This window comes from Dipodomys spectabilis, unplaced genomic scaffold, assembly GCF_019054845.1.
Source record: "Dipodomys spectabilis isolate Male_0828 unplaced genomic scaffold, ASM1905484v1 ptg000108l, whole genome shotgun sequence".
In the NCBI taxonomy this organism is placed as follows: domain Eukaryota; kingdom Metazoa; phylum Chordata; class Mammalia; order Rodentia; family Heteromyidae; genus Dipodomys; species Dipodomys spectabilis.
Genome location: NW_024870785.1, coordinates 3100289 through 3116006, shown reverse-complemented (window position 1 = coordinate 3116006; position 15718 = coordinate 3100289). Strand labels below are relative to the sequence as shown.

The window sequence follows — 15718 nt, the reverse complement described above, 5'->3', positions numbered from 1 at the left end:
TGGCACCAAGAGAGAGAGCGAGCGAGCGAGCGAGAGAGAGACAGACAGAGAGAGAGAGAGAGAGAGAGACAGAGCCAGAGACGGGGGAGGAGAGAGGGAGGGGAAGAAAGGAAGGAGGAGACAGAGAGACAGAGAGACAGGCCAAACAGGTGTGGAAACTCCAGCATTTAAGAGGCTAGCCAGTATGAGCTACATAGCAAGTCTGAGACCAATCTGGGTTAAAAAACAAATGAGCTTTATAACGTTTAAATTGAAATATATGTTTTCTAGCAAGTTAATAATCCTTAAAAGAAAAAAGTAATCCCACCCTTAGGCTACATGAAAATGAGCACTGATTATTTCATGAGCATACCCCTGTTCTTCTAAAGAACCAGAAGTTCTTTTTAACATTCCCTTATCACTAATCAAAAACTGTTAAGGAGGGAGGTCACATTTACTTAACAGCCCGCTGAAGCAGGGACATATTATCCTAGCTTTACAGATGGAGAATCAAATACAAAGACAGGTTATGCAATCTGTCCAAGTCTTTTGGTATGTGTTCGTGTGGGTTTTGTTTTTTGAGACAGGCTATGCAGCCCAGGCTGTCCTGGAATTCCTTATACAGTCTAGGCTGTCCTTGAACTTATTATCTTCCTTCTTGCCTCTGTCTCTCAAGTGCTGGGATTCCAGCCCTGCTCCACCATGCCCAGCAGTGTGGTTCTTTCTTAACACATACTATCTACTAATGGGTTTCATAGCTATAATTTCAAGGTATGGTAACTATAAATACTGTTTTACTGAGCATCAACTCTGCCAAGAGAAAAGGTTTGTACTTTTCTATTGGTATTATGGGATGAACTGTGCCCCTTAAAAATATACATTTTGAAGCCGAACCCCTAGCACCTTAGAATGTACTTAGAATGTTACCTTACCAGCAAGTTGGTCCTGCCAGCACTTGCCTCCAGAATGATGAGACAAGGCATTTCTGTTGTCAAATGCCAATGCCTAGCTGCTACAGCACCAAAGAATGAACACAGGTGCTGTCACAGATACACCTAAAATAGCTAGGGTTTGTGAGTACTGCCTTCTACCGTAAACACTAACACATTTTAAACATTAGTACAAATAAAATGTCATTTTCTTCCCACTCAAGTCAACAAAAACTCTATCTACAGTCATTTAACACCTGGACTGACAACCCTGTTAAGATTTTAAGAAAAATCCACTGCATTTTCATTCTAAGTATTACCAAAACAGAAACACACAGATTTGTGAAGACTTTTAGTTCTATACTGCTGAGCTGCAGCTGTGACAAACTTGTCATTAATAGTGAACTAAATCTAAATATCAAAGGATAATAAAACTGTGTAAACTTCTTAAAGGGATTAAATGTGTTAGATGAATGTGATTTGGACAAACGACTCAGATTTACTTGTGGTATTTCTTTTTTTTTTTGTTTTGGGTCCAGTCGTGGGACCTGAACTCTGGGCGTGGGCGCTGTCCCTCAGCTCTTCAGCTCAAGGCTAGCACTCTACCACTTGAGCCACAGCGCCACTTCTGGCTTTTTTTCTTTTTGTTTATGTGCTGAGGAATCGAACCCAGGGCCTCATGCATGCAAGGCAAGCACTCTACCACTGAGCCACCTTCCCAGCCCCTACTTGCAGTATTTCTTGGTCATTCATTAAGTAAAGCATGAAGTCTGGCAGAGTGTTAGTATGTTCCTTAAAGAACTACTCCAATGGTGGCCTTTTGCTCACAGACATCTAATCCATGGACAGAGGCCATACTCAAAAGTTGTCCAGTTTTAATGACCTTCACACCACAAGCAGAAAGGCATGGCAATATACAACTGTCCCAGCTACCTGGGAAGCTAAGGCAGGATCAAATAAATGCCCTGGATTTGAGACCAGCTTGACATAGAATTTGGGATCCTATCTCAAAACAAACAACCAAGAAAGGAGAAAGGGCTACTAACCCCAACATTAAAAAAAAAAAAAAAACCATAGAATTACATATTCTGGTTATTCAAAATTCATGTTTTAACTTTATCATCCTAGGAAACACTATTGGAAGGTTTTCATTTGCTTAATTATGTCAAAAAATAGCAATATTTAAAACTAACAAAATGGGGGCTGGGAAGGTGGCTCAGGGGTAGAGTGCTTGCCTTGCATGCATGAGGCCCTGGGTTCGATTCCTCAGCACCGCATAAGCAGAAAAGGCCGAAAGTGGCACTGTGGCTCAAGTGGTAGAGCGCTAGCCTTGAGCTGAAGAGCTGAGGGACAGCGCCCAGGCCCAGAGTTCAGGCCCCATGATCATACCCCCCCCCAAAAAAAAAAACCTAACAAAATGGTTGGGTGCCAGTGGCTCAACTCCTATAATCCCAGCTACTCAGGAGGCTGAGATCTAAGGGTCGCAGTGCAAAGCCAGCCTGGGCAGTTAAGTCTATGAGACTATTTTTTTGTCAATCGTAGGACTTGAACTCAGACTGGGCCCTGTCCCTGAGCTCTTTTGTTCAAGGCTAGCACTCTACCACTTTGAACCACAGCTCTACCTCTGGGTTTTGACTGGTTAACTGGAGGTAAGAGTCTCACTAAGACTTTTCTGCCCAGGCTGACTTTGAACCCAGATCTCAGCTTGAGACTGTTGTCTCCAATTAACCACTAGAAAGAAAACTGGAGGTGGAGCTGTGACCCAAAGTGGTAGAGCATTAGCTCTGAGCTATAAAAGTTCAGATAGTACCCAGGCCACCTTGAGTTCAAGCCCCATGACTGACAAATTAAATAAATAAATTTTACAAAATGTACTGACTGGCACAATGTCAACCACTGTATTACTTCAGAAGAGATAAGGACCCATAATGATGCTTAGTTCAAGAGGTCTGATAATAAGCAAGCTAAGGCTTAGAGACCAAGGCCTACAAAGGCCTTCACTTGTTCAGGATTTGTCCAGAATTAAGAAGAAAATGTGTCTCCAAGTCTCAAATTTAATGCTCCTTGACTATACCATACTGTATAAAAGATAACTAAGAATTAAATATACACAAACGGTTTAGGAATGCTCACTTTAATCCTATTTGTAATGTTTTTAAAAAGTCCTACCTCCCAAAATTATTTTGCCACCCAGCACTTTTAAACACAGGAACAAGATTTCATTTTCCATATTCAAAATTAAGAAGGGAGGGGGAAACATGAACTTGTGTGGACAGCTGAACATCAGTGGCTCATAAAGAAGAAGAGACTGATCAGGAAAGGGTCACAGGAACAGAATCCATTATTTCCGGCTGTTTGACCTTTGAGCTGTACAGTAGAAGAACCATGTTATCAAGAAGTGTGTGTGTGTGTGTGTGTGTGTGTGTGTGTGTGTTGACATAGAAAGTTCAGGACTTAGCAGTTTGTATCTCTGCCTGTTTATTATTTTTAAGTTGTTTTGGTCTTCTACAGATTTTCTGTATGTAATGCCAACTGTGAGGAACTGGGTAGGGATAAAGAAGAAGAGACTGATCAGGAAAGGGTCACAGGAACAGAATCCATTATTTCCGGCTGTGGCTGGTAACTGAGAAATGCCTGACTGGAAAGGGTGAGGATCATTGATGACTGGGAAGTCTTACCACATGTAGGGAAGGCTTTGTCAAAAAGTCCACTTTTCTTCAGCCTTCAGTAGGAACTGGAACTGCATTCAAGTAAAACTACCGATCTAAAAGTATCTTATTTACCCTATGCAAGAGTAGTTTACTTTATATGTAAAACAATCTCTAAAGTGAATAAATAATAATTTGTCTGCATTGCTACTAGATTACAAGAAAATGACATTTTGGTATCTGGTCATACCTGTCTTTTTGATGTAGGTGATACAGCATGCTCATTTGTTTGCTTTTTCACTTTGTGCCAAGCACCATGGCATATGTTTTACTCAACTATTACATAGTTTATATATGCATAAGCATTTTCAGTAGAATGGAATTGCAGTACTACAGTGATACATTGTGAGTATTACCATGGCATTAAATATTCTTCCAAAACTACATTATTTTTATTGTATGATAGACCTTAGCTTTTATCAGTATACTATTGTACTTCTATTTTTTAACATTTGATTCTGAGGTTTTGAACATTTGATCCTGCGGTTGCTTTAAAAAAAAATGAAACCTATTTTTCCTTAAGACAAGCTAGTAATGGCATTTTTAAAAAAGATGAACGTATTTTTATTTGCCTTCCTCAAAAGAAAAATTCAGTATATGGTAGTGTTTGGGCTTTGAAATGCTTGGGCTTTTTTTTATTTTTTGGTGCCAGCCCTGGTGCTTGAACTCAGGATCTGAGTGCTATCCCTGAGGGTTTTTGGTTGTTGTTTGTTTTTTGGTCAGTTTCGGGGCTTGAACTCTGGGCCTGGGCATTATCCCTCAGCTCAAGACTAGCACTCTACCATTTGAGTCAAGACTCTACTGTCAGTTTTTTTTTTGTAGTTTTTTTTTTTTGTAGTTTATTGGAGGTAAGGATGTTAGGAACTTTCCTGCCTGGGCTGGCTTCCTGTAGCAGTCCTCAGATCTCAGCCTCCTGGGTAGCTAGGATTATGGGCATGAGCCACTGATGTTCAGCTGTCCACACAAGTTCATGTTTCCCCCTCCCTTCTTAATTTTGAATATGGAAAATGAAATCTTGTTCCTGTGTTTAAAAGTGCTGGGTGGCAAAATAATTTTGGGAGGTAGGACTTTTTAAAAACATTACAAATAGGATTAAAGTGAGCATTCCTAAACCGTTTGTGTATATTTAATTCTTAGTTATCTTTTATACAGTATGGTATAGTCAAGGAGCATTAAATTTGAGACTTGGAGACACATTTTCTTCTTAATTCTGGACAAATCCTGAACAAGTGAAGGCCTTTGTAGGCCTTGGTCTCTAAGCCTTAGCTTGCTTATTATCAGACCTCTTGAACTAAGCATCATTATGGGTCCTTATCTCTTCTGAAGTAATACAGTGGTTGACATTGTGCCAGTCAGTACATTTTGTAAAATTTATTTATTTAATTTGTCAGTCATGGGGCTTGAACTCAAGGTGGCCTGGGTACTATCTGAACTTTTATAGCTCAGAGCTAATGCTCTACCACTTTGGGTCACAGCTCCACCTCCAGTTTTCTTTCTAGTGGTTAATTGGAGACAACAGTCTCAAGCTGAGATCTGGGTTCAAAGTCAGCCTGGGCAGAAAAGTCTTAGTGAGACTCTTACCTCCAGTTAACCAGTCAAAACCCAGAGGTAGAGCTGTGGTTCAAAGTGGTAGAGTGCTAGCCTTGAACAAAAGAGCTCAGGGACAGGGCCCAGTCTGAGTTCAAGTCCTACGATTGACAAAAAAATAGTCTCATAGACTTAACTGCCCAGGCTGGCTTTGCACTGCGACCCTTAGATCTCAGCCTCCTGAGTAGCTGGGATTATAGGAGTTGAGCCACTGGCACCCAACCATTTTGTTAGGTTTTTTTTTTTTGGGGGGGGTATGATCATGGGGCCTGAACTCTGGGCCTGGGCGCTGTCCCTCAGCTCTTCAGCTCAAGGCTAGCGCTCTACCACTTGAGCCACAGTGCCACTTTCGGCCTTTTCTGCTTATGCGGTGCTGAGGAATCGAACCCAGGGCCTCATGCATGCAAGGCAAGCACTCTACCCCTGAGCCACCTTCCCAGCCCCCATTTTGTTAGTTTTAAATATTGCTATTTTTTGACATAATTAAGCAAATGAAAACCTTCCAATAGTGTTTCCTAGGATGATAAAGTTAAAACATGAATTTTGAATAACCAGAATATGTAATTCTATGGTTTTTTTTTTTTTTTAATGTTGGGGTTAGTAGCCCTTTCTCCTTTCTTGGTTGTTTGTTTTGAGATAGGATCCCAAATTCTATGTCAAGCTGGTCTCAAATCCAGGGCATTTATTTGATCCTGCCTTAGCTTCCAAGGTAGCTGGGACAGTTGTATATTGCCATGCCTTTCTGCTTGTGGTGTGAAGGTCATAATATAATACAGGAGGGAGGAAGGACAGGGTGGAGTATGGACAGTCTAGTGTAAACAAGAAAGGGATCTGAGGAAAAATGATCACTTGCAGGGAAGTTGTTTGGGGAGAGATCATTTCAGGCAGGCCAGAATAGTGTTTCAAAAACACAATTCAAGACTGTCAAGTTTTAAGCCAGAAAGAAGATGGAAATGAAGCTAAAGCAGGTGAGCAGTCATTTAGCTCATATTTACATAGACTGATTGAATTCTAAACAATTTTTATGCACCTACATCTATATAAACAGTATTTAATGTTACACAGATTTCTAGTTTCCATTCATTTCTAGTATACTTTCCAACTCTACACATACACACAAATATATATAAACACATTCACCAAATATTTATACATATACATTCATGGTGTACAGATGTAAATATATAGTCGCACACATCCTTGGACTAACCCATCATAGGTTACACTTTCAATGAGGCACTAAACGATACGATAAAAATCTGCTTTTGATTTATAGTTCTAACCCAGATTACACCATATCAAGTTTATCACAATTGACCTAACTCTAATTAACCTAGTTCTAAAACTTAATATAATCCCAATTTGCTATCAGAAAGGCTGTTTCTGGATAATGTCAGCTAGTAAGTAAAATGCTTAATATTTCAGCTATTTCCTTTCTTCAAGTGCTTTGGTCAAACTGGCTGAGAACACATACCGCTATATTCATTCAATAACAAAGCACAGAGACATTTCCTCATTATGTAATATGCCTTTAATAGTTTAAATTCTATTTAACATTGTCCTCATAATCTGACTGGAAGTGAAACATCTTTGTGCACCTAATTAAAATAAAGTTCAAAAAAAATCTATTTAAAAGGCTAACCCAACATGCATAATAAATATGGTAGATTTATCTAATGAGAACCTCTGAGGCATGAAACTATTTCTGTAAAATAAAAAAATCACATGTAGCTTAGTTCCTGTACATATGAAACAAAGAATTTTTCTAGATAGAGTGCATTTATTTGGCTGCTATTTGAAAAGCAAGCCTTAAGCAAGGAGCGGAAACAGTATGGATTTCATCCTATTCTAATCCTTTTATCTCATTTGGTCTGTCATTGTTTAAGATAAAGCTTTACACATCCTCTAACGTTAAAAAAAAAAAAAACCACCTAGGACTAACATAGAACTTTAAATTCAAATAAATTCAAACGAGGCTTCTAAAGGCCTTACTGATTTTCCAAATGCAACCTAGAAAAAAATTAACGTTTTTCCCCAATAGATTATTATAGTGATTTGCAATTTTTTTGTAAGTGAAAAAGAAGCGATGCAATGGTAGAAAGTCTACTGAAATCAGATCCTTATGAACTGTGGCTAAAAAAAAAAAGATAAAAATGAAAATATGTCTAAGACTCAAATAGAATCCCTATCATTGGTATAAAAACTATTCCAAGAGCTATGGGCTCCTGCCTTACAACACTTGTTTCTTGCATATGATTATAAATAATAAATTTCATTCTCAAAGTACATGGCTATAAACAATAAACTTCCTTTTCCTGTATTACAGACGAGACATAAATTATCAGATTAAAAGCTGCTCTCCAAAGAACTCACTCTTGGTGGCTTGGCTAGTGCTCGAGCAAGGTCGGCTGGAGGAAACCTGCTTGCCAGAGGAACACATCAGCTTCGAACGGAACAGGTTTATAAAAATGGAAGGGTTTGGGGGTATCGTTCTTACCAAAGCCCGGAGTATTGCGGGCTCCTGGGGATCGCCCCGCGGCGGCCCGGCCACGGGAGCTCTCTCACGTTCTGAAACCGCGATACCGCACCGGTATCCCCGCGCCCGGAACCCGCATTTCAGTTCATTCACCATTCACGGCAAGCACGGAAAACAACCTGCTTCCGGCGTCCGTGTTTCCAGAGCAGCAACAGCGAGCAGAGGGCGAAGGAACACCGCTTCGAATCTGAGCCCGGCAGGCCCCCCTTCCCACGCCCGAACTAGATCTTCACGTTCCGATCGCAGTCGGCCGGCCGAGGGGGGCCGGAGGCTGAGCCGCGGCCGCAGCCTCCCCCGCCCCGGCGCCCGCCCGCCCGCGCCCCGCGCCGCCCGCCCGCCTGCAGGTCGGCTCCGCGGAAGGCGGCAGGCGGCGAGCTGCACTGTGAATGGACAGCCAGGTATTTTATGAATGGAGGCGGTCACGTGATCCCAGCACCTCCCCGCACTGATATTTCCCACATAACTGTGTCAACATTCTGAGAACAGGGTGTTGTTTGTGTGCGTGCGCTGTGCGTTCGGGTTTCATCTCAAACTGGGAGTTCTTCTCGCTCCCGGGGCTCCAAGGCCGCCTGCGGACGGACGGATGGACGGACCGACGGACAGGCCCGGGAGGCCGCGCTCGCAAGATCCTCCCAGGCCGGCCGAGGTGATGGATGTTTAATTATGTTTTTATGAATGAAGAGTGTGCTATGCAAATGAGGGCGATTCACAAAAAGCGAGAACATGGCGGCCACCGGCGCTGCCCGGCCCCGCGCCGCCTCGCCCGCTCGCCCGCGGCGCGGCCCGCCCGGCCTCCCTGGACGGCGGCCGTCCCCGAAGACGGCCCGTCCGGAGGAACGCGCCGCAGCCTCGCCGGGCCGCTCGGAACTCGAACCCCAGGGCGCCAGCCGTCGGCACCGCGCCGCGACTCCCCCGTTCCCGCGTCCGGAGGGGCCCGCGGGCAGGCCCGGCCCCGACCCCAGCGCCCGAGCTGCGGCCGAGTCACCGACGCGCTCGGCGACCTCCAGCCGGCCAGAGCCGCCTACAGGGTGTTTCCGTTCCGGAGCCGGCGCGGGGAACCCGAGTTCTGCGCCCGCGGGGAGCGGGAGCCCCGCGAGCGCCGCGCGGACCGGACGGCGGCTCGGCCCCCCGCCCTCCGGGGTGGCCTTGACCCGCGCGTTTCCTGAACGCCGTGTCCCCCGCGCACCCAGAGGTCCACGCCGGAGGGGGAGGGGACGCAGGCGCAACCCCGACCCCGCGTCGCCCAGCGCAGGGATGGGGACGGAGGGCGCCCCGGCCCGCGCCCGCCGCCGGGCGGGGGGCTCGCCAGGTGCGGCGGGAGGAGGGTGCGCTCGCGGGCGGGGCCCGGGCAGCCTCGGCCGGCTGCCCCCCGACGCCTCGCCTCCGTCCCGGAGCCCCGCCGGCGGCGATGCCCTCCCCGGCAGGAAGGGGCGACGCGCAAGGGCGGAGCGGGCCCGCGGCCGCCGAGTAAAATGTCCCCCTCCACCGTCCCCCCCCAAAAGCAGGCACCGGAGCCCGCCGGGCGCCCAGCGGCCCGGGGCCGGGCGCCAGGCCGGGCGGCGCGGAGGGGAAGGCGCGGGCGCTCGCTTACTCGTTGTCAGAAGTCGCCGTCTCCTCGCTCATCTTTCCTCACCGCGATCCGGTCTGGCGATGGAGGAGCGACGGCAGGCGGGGCGGCGGCAGCAGCGGCACCGGGGGGCGGCAGGCGGCGGCCGGGGGGGCGCAGGGGCAGCGGCCCAGCGGCTTCACCATGTTGGACGCCTCGCCCGTAGCGACGCCCCCCGCGCCGGGGACCCCGGCCACCCCCGCAGGGGGGAGACGGCGGCCACCGCGGCCGTGGCGACCCCGGCGAGCCTCACTCCTGTGCCCCAGCGCAGCGCCCGGCCGCGGGGTCCCGGGCTGGCACGGCCGGCGGGGGGGAAGGGGGCGGCGGGCGGCGCGGCCTCAGGGGCGCGGCGGGCGGGCGGCGGGGATGCGCGCGGCGGGGGCCGCCGGGCGGGCGCCGAGCCCAGGCTGCGGGCGGCGGGGGGCGCAGCCCGCCATCCCCGGGTCGCTCGGCCCTGAGGCCCCGCGGATTCCTCCGGACGCGCTCGAGGCCGGGCGGGACTCGGCGGCGGACGGGCGCCGGGGAGGGGGGCGCCGGGGGTCCCGGGAGCCGCGGAGAGGAGCGCAGCGCCGGGAGCGGCCGCAGGCCCCGCCAGCCGAGCCCAGCCGCAGCTCCGAGGGCAGCGCCTGTCGCCGCCGAGGGGAGCCGCGAGGGGGGCGGCGGAAGCGCTCGCGCCGCCCGCTCCTTCCGCCGCCCGAGCCGGGGGCGCCGGGGAGCGGGACGCGAAGTAGTCCCCGCGCCGCCTCGGGGACGCGGGCCTGGGCCGGGGGCGCGCGGGCACGGACGGGGCAGCGCGGGGCGGCTGCGAGGGCTGAGGGCGGGCGGGCTCGGAGCGGCGGCGCCCCTTCCCCCGGCGGGTCCCGGCCGGGCCAAGTCGTGGGCTGCACCGCAAGTTTCGGGAAAGTAGTCCCCTCCTCCTCCTCCGCTTCCCAGGCCGCCGGCGGCCCGGGCGGAGGGATACGCGGCGCGCTCGCGCGTGAGTGCGTGCGCGCGCAGCCGGCTGGGCTGGCCGCCAGGGGGCGGGGCGGGGCGGGGGCGGGCCCGCGGGCGCCGCGCGGGGTCGCATTGTTGCTGCGCGCGGCTCGGCGTGGAAGGTCCGGGCGGCCCGGACCTGCAGGCCGCGGAGGAAAGTCTGTCCTGCGTGTGCGCGCGTGCGCTGCTCGGCCGGGCCGGGCCTGGCGCGGCGGGCCGGCGTTGCAGCGGGCGCTCCCCTGCGGGCCCTCGTCCGCGCGGCGGGGGTGGGCCGGGGGCCGGGCCGGCCGAGCAGTTACTTTCCCCACCTCGCCGCCCCGCGCGGCGCTCGCCCGGGAAAGCGGCGCTGCTTGTTAATGGAGAGCGGCTTCCATTGAAGCCCGGTGGGCGTGTTTCGTGAATGTGGCGCAGCCGGAGCACAGGAAATCACTCCCGCCGCCCGCGCGGTTGCATAACTCGCGCGCCGCGGACGCCGGGCGGGCGGCGGGGCGCGCGGCTGTCACGTTGGCACGGTTCGAGGTCAGCGTGTGCGCCCAGCGCCCCGGCGGGGAGCCCCGCGCGGCCCGGCCGCCCGCGGGCTCGCAGGTGTCCGCAGGCCGCTGCCCCGGCGGCGCCAGCCCCGCGCACACGCACCTCTTCCGGACTGGGGATAACCGCGGAGCCCGTGTCCGGGGCGAGCGGCTTCCGTTCGGAGCTGCCACCGCACGGGTGAGGAGAGGAGCGCAGGGGGCCGAGCGCTGGGGATCCAGGTTCTCAGCCAACCCGGGCCTCTGGGAGACCCTCGTGCTCACTGGACCGCCCCAAAGCCAAAAGTGGAGCTGTGGTTCAGGCGGCAGAGCACCAGTCACGGGACCGTGGCCAGAGCCTGAGCTCTAGTAACTTACTTGACAAATAGCCATCCCTCATCCCGCAGCAGCAGCCTTGCCTTTAGGAGTAGGGACACGGCGAGGGCGGGAGATGGGAAAGCTGTCCTGTGCCCGGCAATGGCCTGGCCACTCGCTCACACAGGGCTTCCCAACAGCCCAGGTGAAAGTTTCACAAGTTACGCCAAAGCCCTTGGCTGAGACTTAGGACTAAACCACTCAGTCTCTCTGGTGGTCTCTTAGGGTACTTCTTTGCCCATTTGAAGTGTGCTTGTACTTCTTACCTCTTACCCAGTTACACATGATCTCTGCACTCCACTACCCCTCTCCTCCTGGGGCTTGAACTCAGGGCCTGGGTCCCATCCTTGAGCTCCTTTTGCTCAAGGCTAGCACTCTACCACTTGAGCCACAGCTCCACTTCTGGCTTTTGGTGGAGTAATTTATTGGAGATAAGAGGCCCACGGACTTTCCTGCCCAGGCTGGCTTTGAACCTCCATCCTCAGGCCTCAGCCTCCTGAGATGGCTGGTGTGAACCACCACAGCCGGCATGTATGATCTTACTAACTTTGTTTTTAATTGCCCTTACCTGGATAGAGATCTGAATCAGAAATGATTCTACAGGATCTATAGGATCAGGGTCCTTGCAGAAATCATGTAGTTTACCTTTAAATCAGCAGCTGCTCCAAACTGCAGGGGCCTTCCCTGACCTAAGGTAAGGTATAAGCGATGTGACACACAGAGGCAGTGTGGAAGACGTTCGTTGTGGGACTCCTGTTTGAGCAAGTATTTTAAAACTGGAAACAATTGGGGGATTTTTACTTCTTCACCGGAAATCGGATGAAAATAAAGAACTTTTTAAAATATTGGTTTGTGGCATTAGAAAATCTTTATCTTCAGAGCTGCACACTGAAAGATTAACAATATCACCCACATGATAGCTGAGATCCTCTTCCAACAAGCTGGTGTGACGTGGTGGGCTGAGCACATGAAGAGCCGGAGACGGGCTGTGGATAGATGATGGCCACACATTTTTCAGTATTTTATCATTTTAAATCTTCAACAATACTTTGAATCCTTCCTTCCTTCCTTCCTTCCTTCTGTCCTTCCATCTTTCTGTTTGTATTTCATACTGTGGATCGTGCTCAGTAGGACTGCATTGAGGTGGGCATGAGTGCCCCCTCTGTCAGGACAGTGCTTTTGCAGCCCCGGGTAGGAGTCTCCAGGGCTCACAGGGCTAGCAAGTCTCTGGCAGCTGGCCGGGGCTTTGCCAGGCACCACTTTCTCCAGACTGCTCATTCTCTGGTAATCCTCTTCCTTGGGAACGCAAGAGTTTGTCGTCTCAACTTCATTTTTAATTGTTTTGATGAAGGTGATGGACAGAGGGTTACAGTTACATGAAGTCAGGTAAAGAGTACATTTGATTTTTGGACAGTGTCACCCCTTCCCCTGCTCTCTCCCAGTTTTTCCCTCCCGTCCCTAACCACTAGTTGCATAGCTCATTTTCAGGAGTGTCCACTAAGCACCATGGCTGCATTTTTTCACCCTTTACCCCTTCATTTCTGCACCTCTCCTACAACTCACTCCCCAACACACATAAACACAGAACAAAAAGAAAGGAAAACAAAAACAGCAAAAAAAAAAGAAGAAGCCAGGCGCTGGTGGCTCACGCCTGTAATCCTAGCTACTCAGGAGGCTGAGATCTGAGGATCGCGGTTCAAAGCCAGCCCCGGCAGGAGAGACCGAGAGACTCCTATCTCCAATAAACGACCAGAAAACTGGAAGTGGCGCTGTGGCTCAAGTGGTAGAGCGCTCGCCTTGAGCTGAAGAGCTGAGAGACAGCGCCCAGGCCCAGAGTTCAAGCCCCACGACCGACAAAAAAAAAAAAAGAAGAAGAAGAGAGAAACCTCTTGTTTTCATTTTCTGGAGCTCATTTCAATAAATATTTTGTATGATCAGATCTCAACTTCTTTCATAGTTTTTTTTTTTTTTTGCTTGCTAGTTAATGTTTTGTGAGTTTGTTTGTTCCCGTAGTTGAACTTGAAGGGACTTGAAGGACAGAGGCTGTGTGTCATATTTTTGGTGTTCTCTTTAGCAGTACTTTAAAATAACAAAGTGTTTAGGTGAGATACTATGTTAACATCTTCCCTATGCAGAAATCCAACAGCTGCGTTGCTGCAGGGCTGCTGGAGGCTGGGGTCACTGTGGCTCCCGAGCTGCCGTGCGTGGGCCTCCATTGCACATGCATGGTGTCCTGCACTAGCTCTCAGCAGACACTTGTGCACTTAGAAAGCCAGGACAGGAGTCAGCCAGGCCCACACGCAAAGGTTCTTGTAATACATAAAACACAAGTGTGCGTTTCCATTTTAAAAATTACCCTTTGCATTATTCCTCAGCAGATGCTATGAAATTTGTGTCTCTTGAAATTAGTCATTAAAGGACCGTCTTGGGGCTGGGAAGGTGGCTCCGTGGTAGAGCCGCTTGCCTTGCATGCCTGAGGCCCTGGGTTCGATTCCCCAGCACCACATAAGCAAAAAGAAAAAAGCCGGAAGTGGCGCTGTGGCTCAAGTGGTAGAGCACTAGCCTTGAGCTGAAGAGCTGAGGGACAGCACCCAGGCCCAGAGTTCAGGCCCCAGGACCGGACCCAAAAAAATAAAAAATAAAAAAACAAAGGACCGTCTTCATGCTGTACTGTACTTTTTGTTTAATACAGTTTCTCTCCGTGTGTGTGTATGTGCATGTGTGTGTGTAAAACCACTTTCTTGGCTAATGAGCCCAGCCTCTCAGTGGAATTTCTAAAAGGTAACCAAGCTTCTAAATAGTTTCCTGGCCTCTGGCATCTCTCTGTTTCTCTATCCCCAGTTTCCATGTTCTTCCAAACTAATATAAAGTATAAAGGATAAGTATGCTATTTTCCTTTCCCCCCTAAGGACTGCAATTGTTGGTCTGGTAGTATCCGGTGAGTGTGAAATCCGTTTACTTTTAAGGCTATAACTGCCTTCCACAGGAAGTTTCCACAAGATTACCACGCGTCTGTGATTTCCTCTATACTCAGTGTAATCTTCATTGGAAGAGTGCTTATCAGGCCCTCGATACCAAATAAAGCACCCCTTCCTTGCCAGCAGGCTCCCAAGTGGCTTTCCCATGCTCTTTTTAAACATTATGTCCCACTACAACAAACATGAAGGATTGAGCTATGCATCGCACGAGATTTCTAAGGTGAGGGGCATGCAATACAAATATAGTACAACAAAAGATTCCACAGTTCTGGGATTTTTGCTTTATGGCTTTGCTTCCCTTTTAGTGAGTAATAATTAACCAAGTATAAGACTTTAATGTAGTCAGGAGCTTACCTTCTTTCCTAACACTCTTGCCCAGTAATTATTATTACCCATTCCCAACTGATAAACATGGGAAGTGGAGACCAGAGAAGTTAGATTCTAGGGGGTTCCACAGTAGTAAAGGGTAGCTAGAGCTGAAACCTGAAGCAGCAGCATCTTCAAAAGCCTCTGTGTGTGTGTGTGTGTGTGTGTGTGTGTGTGTGTGTGTGTGTGTGTGTGTGTGTGTGTGTGTGTGTGTGTGTGTGTTTCAGTATTTTATATCATATTGCAAACAGTTGTCTAGATGGGATATTTCTCCTCCTCCTCCTCCTTTTCCTCCTCCTCCTCCTCCTCCTCCTCCTCCTCCTCCTCCTCCTCCTCCTTCTCCTTCTCTTCCTCCTCCTTTTGATTTTGTCAGTCACAGTGCTTGAACTTAGGATCTGGGTACTGTCCCTAAGCTTTTGTAAAACACTAAGGCTAGCACTCTACCACTTGAGCCAGAGTGCCACTTCTGGTTTTCTGATGATTAAGTGGAGATAAGAATCTCATGGACTTCCTGCCCAGGCTGGCTTCAAACCACGATCCTTAGGTCTCAGCCTCCTGATTAGCTAGGATGATGGATGAGAGCCACTAGGCAGCTGGCTATTTAAGAGTCATTATTCCTTCTGATGGTGATGAGCAGGAGCATCCTACTTTTAGATAAAGACTAGGTTAAATTTTTTGTTATCTGCTGCCTTCCAGGAACCTCAAGCATCTAAGTTCCTTTATGCTATCAGTTCTCACAGTGGGGTCTGGATCTCTTCCGTAAGTTAGAAGATAAATCTAGAGTCTGGATGGCAGGACTCCTCTCAGAAGACAACAGCAGGTGGGTTCTTCGGGTGCTTCTAGCAGATGTGGCTGGCCATAAGTGCTCAGGAACTGCAGACAACTGGTGGCTGATACATTTGGACGTCTCTCCTGTCACAGGAAGCACTTTCCAGATGCTTCAGTGTGTACTTGTGCTGCTATGAATAATTCAGGTAGCTATCTTGTCATTTTGTGGCCATGTGACAATGGTTACACTCTCAAATATGTTATTATTGGCTTGAACTACAGTACTGGGATTCCCTCTTCTGCTCTCTGATTATCTATTCAGCACCATCCACCAAAGGTAAAAGAGAGGATAATTTCATAATTAAAGTCTTTAATGAACCCACAGGAGATGCCTAGCATGGGAAGCAC

General features: G+C 49.5%; 1 protein-coding gene across 1 annotated transcript in view; it reads right to left on the bottom strand.

The window, feature by feature from the left end:
• Window positions 1-9445, bottom strand: part of Spred1 (sprouty related EVH1 domain containing 1) — a 47408-nt gene extending 37963 nt beyond the window's left edge. Inside the window, exon 1 of the mRNA XM_042687635.1 lies at window positions 9331-9445. Coding sequence (XP_042543569.1) covers window positions 9331-9362 — 32 coding nt within the window. The 5' untranslated portion in view covers window positions 9363-9445. The remainder of the gene's footprint in view (window positions 1-9330) is intronic.
• Between the last annotated feature and the right edge of the window lie 6273 nt (window positions 9446-15718).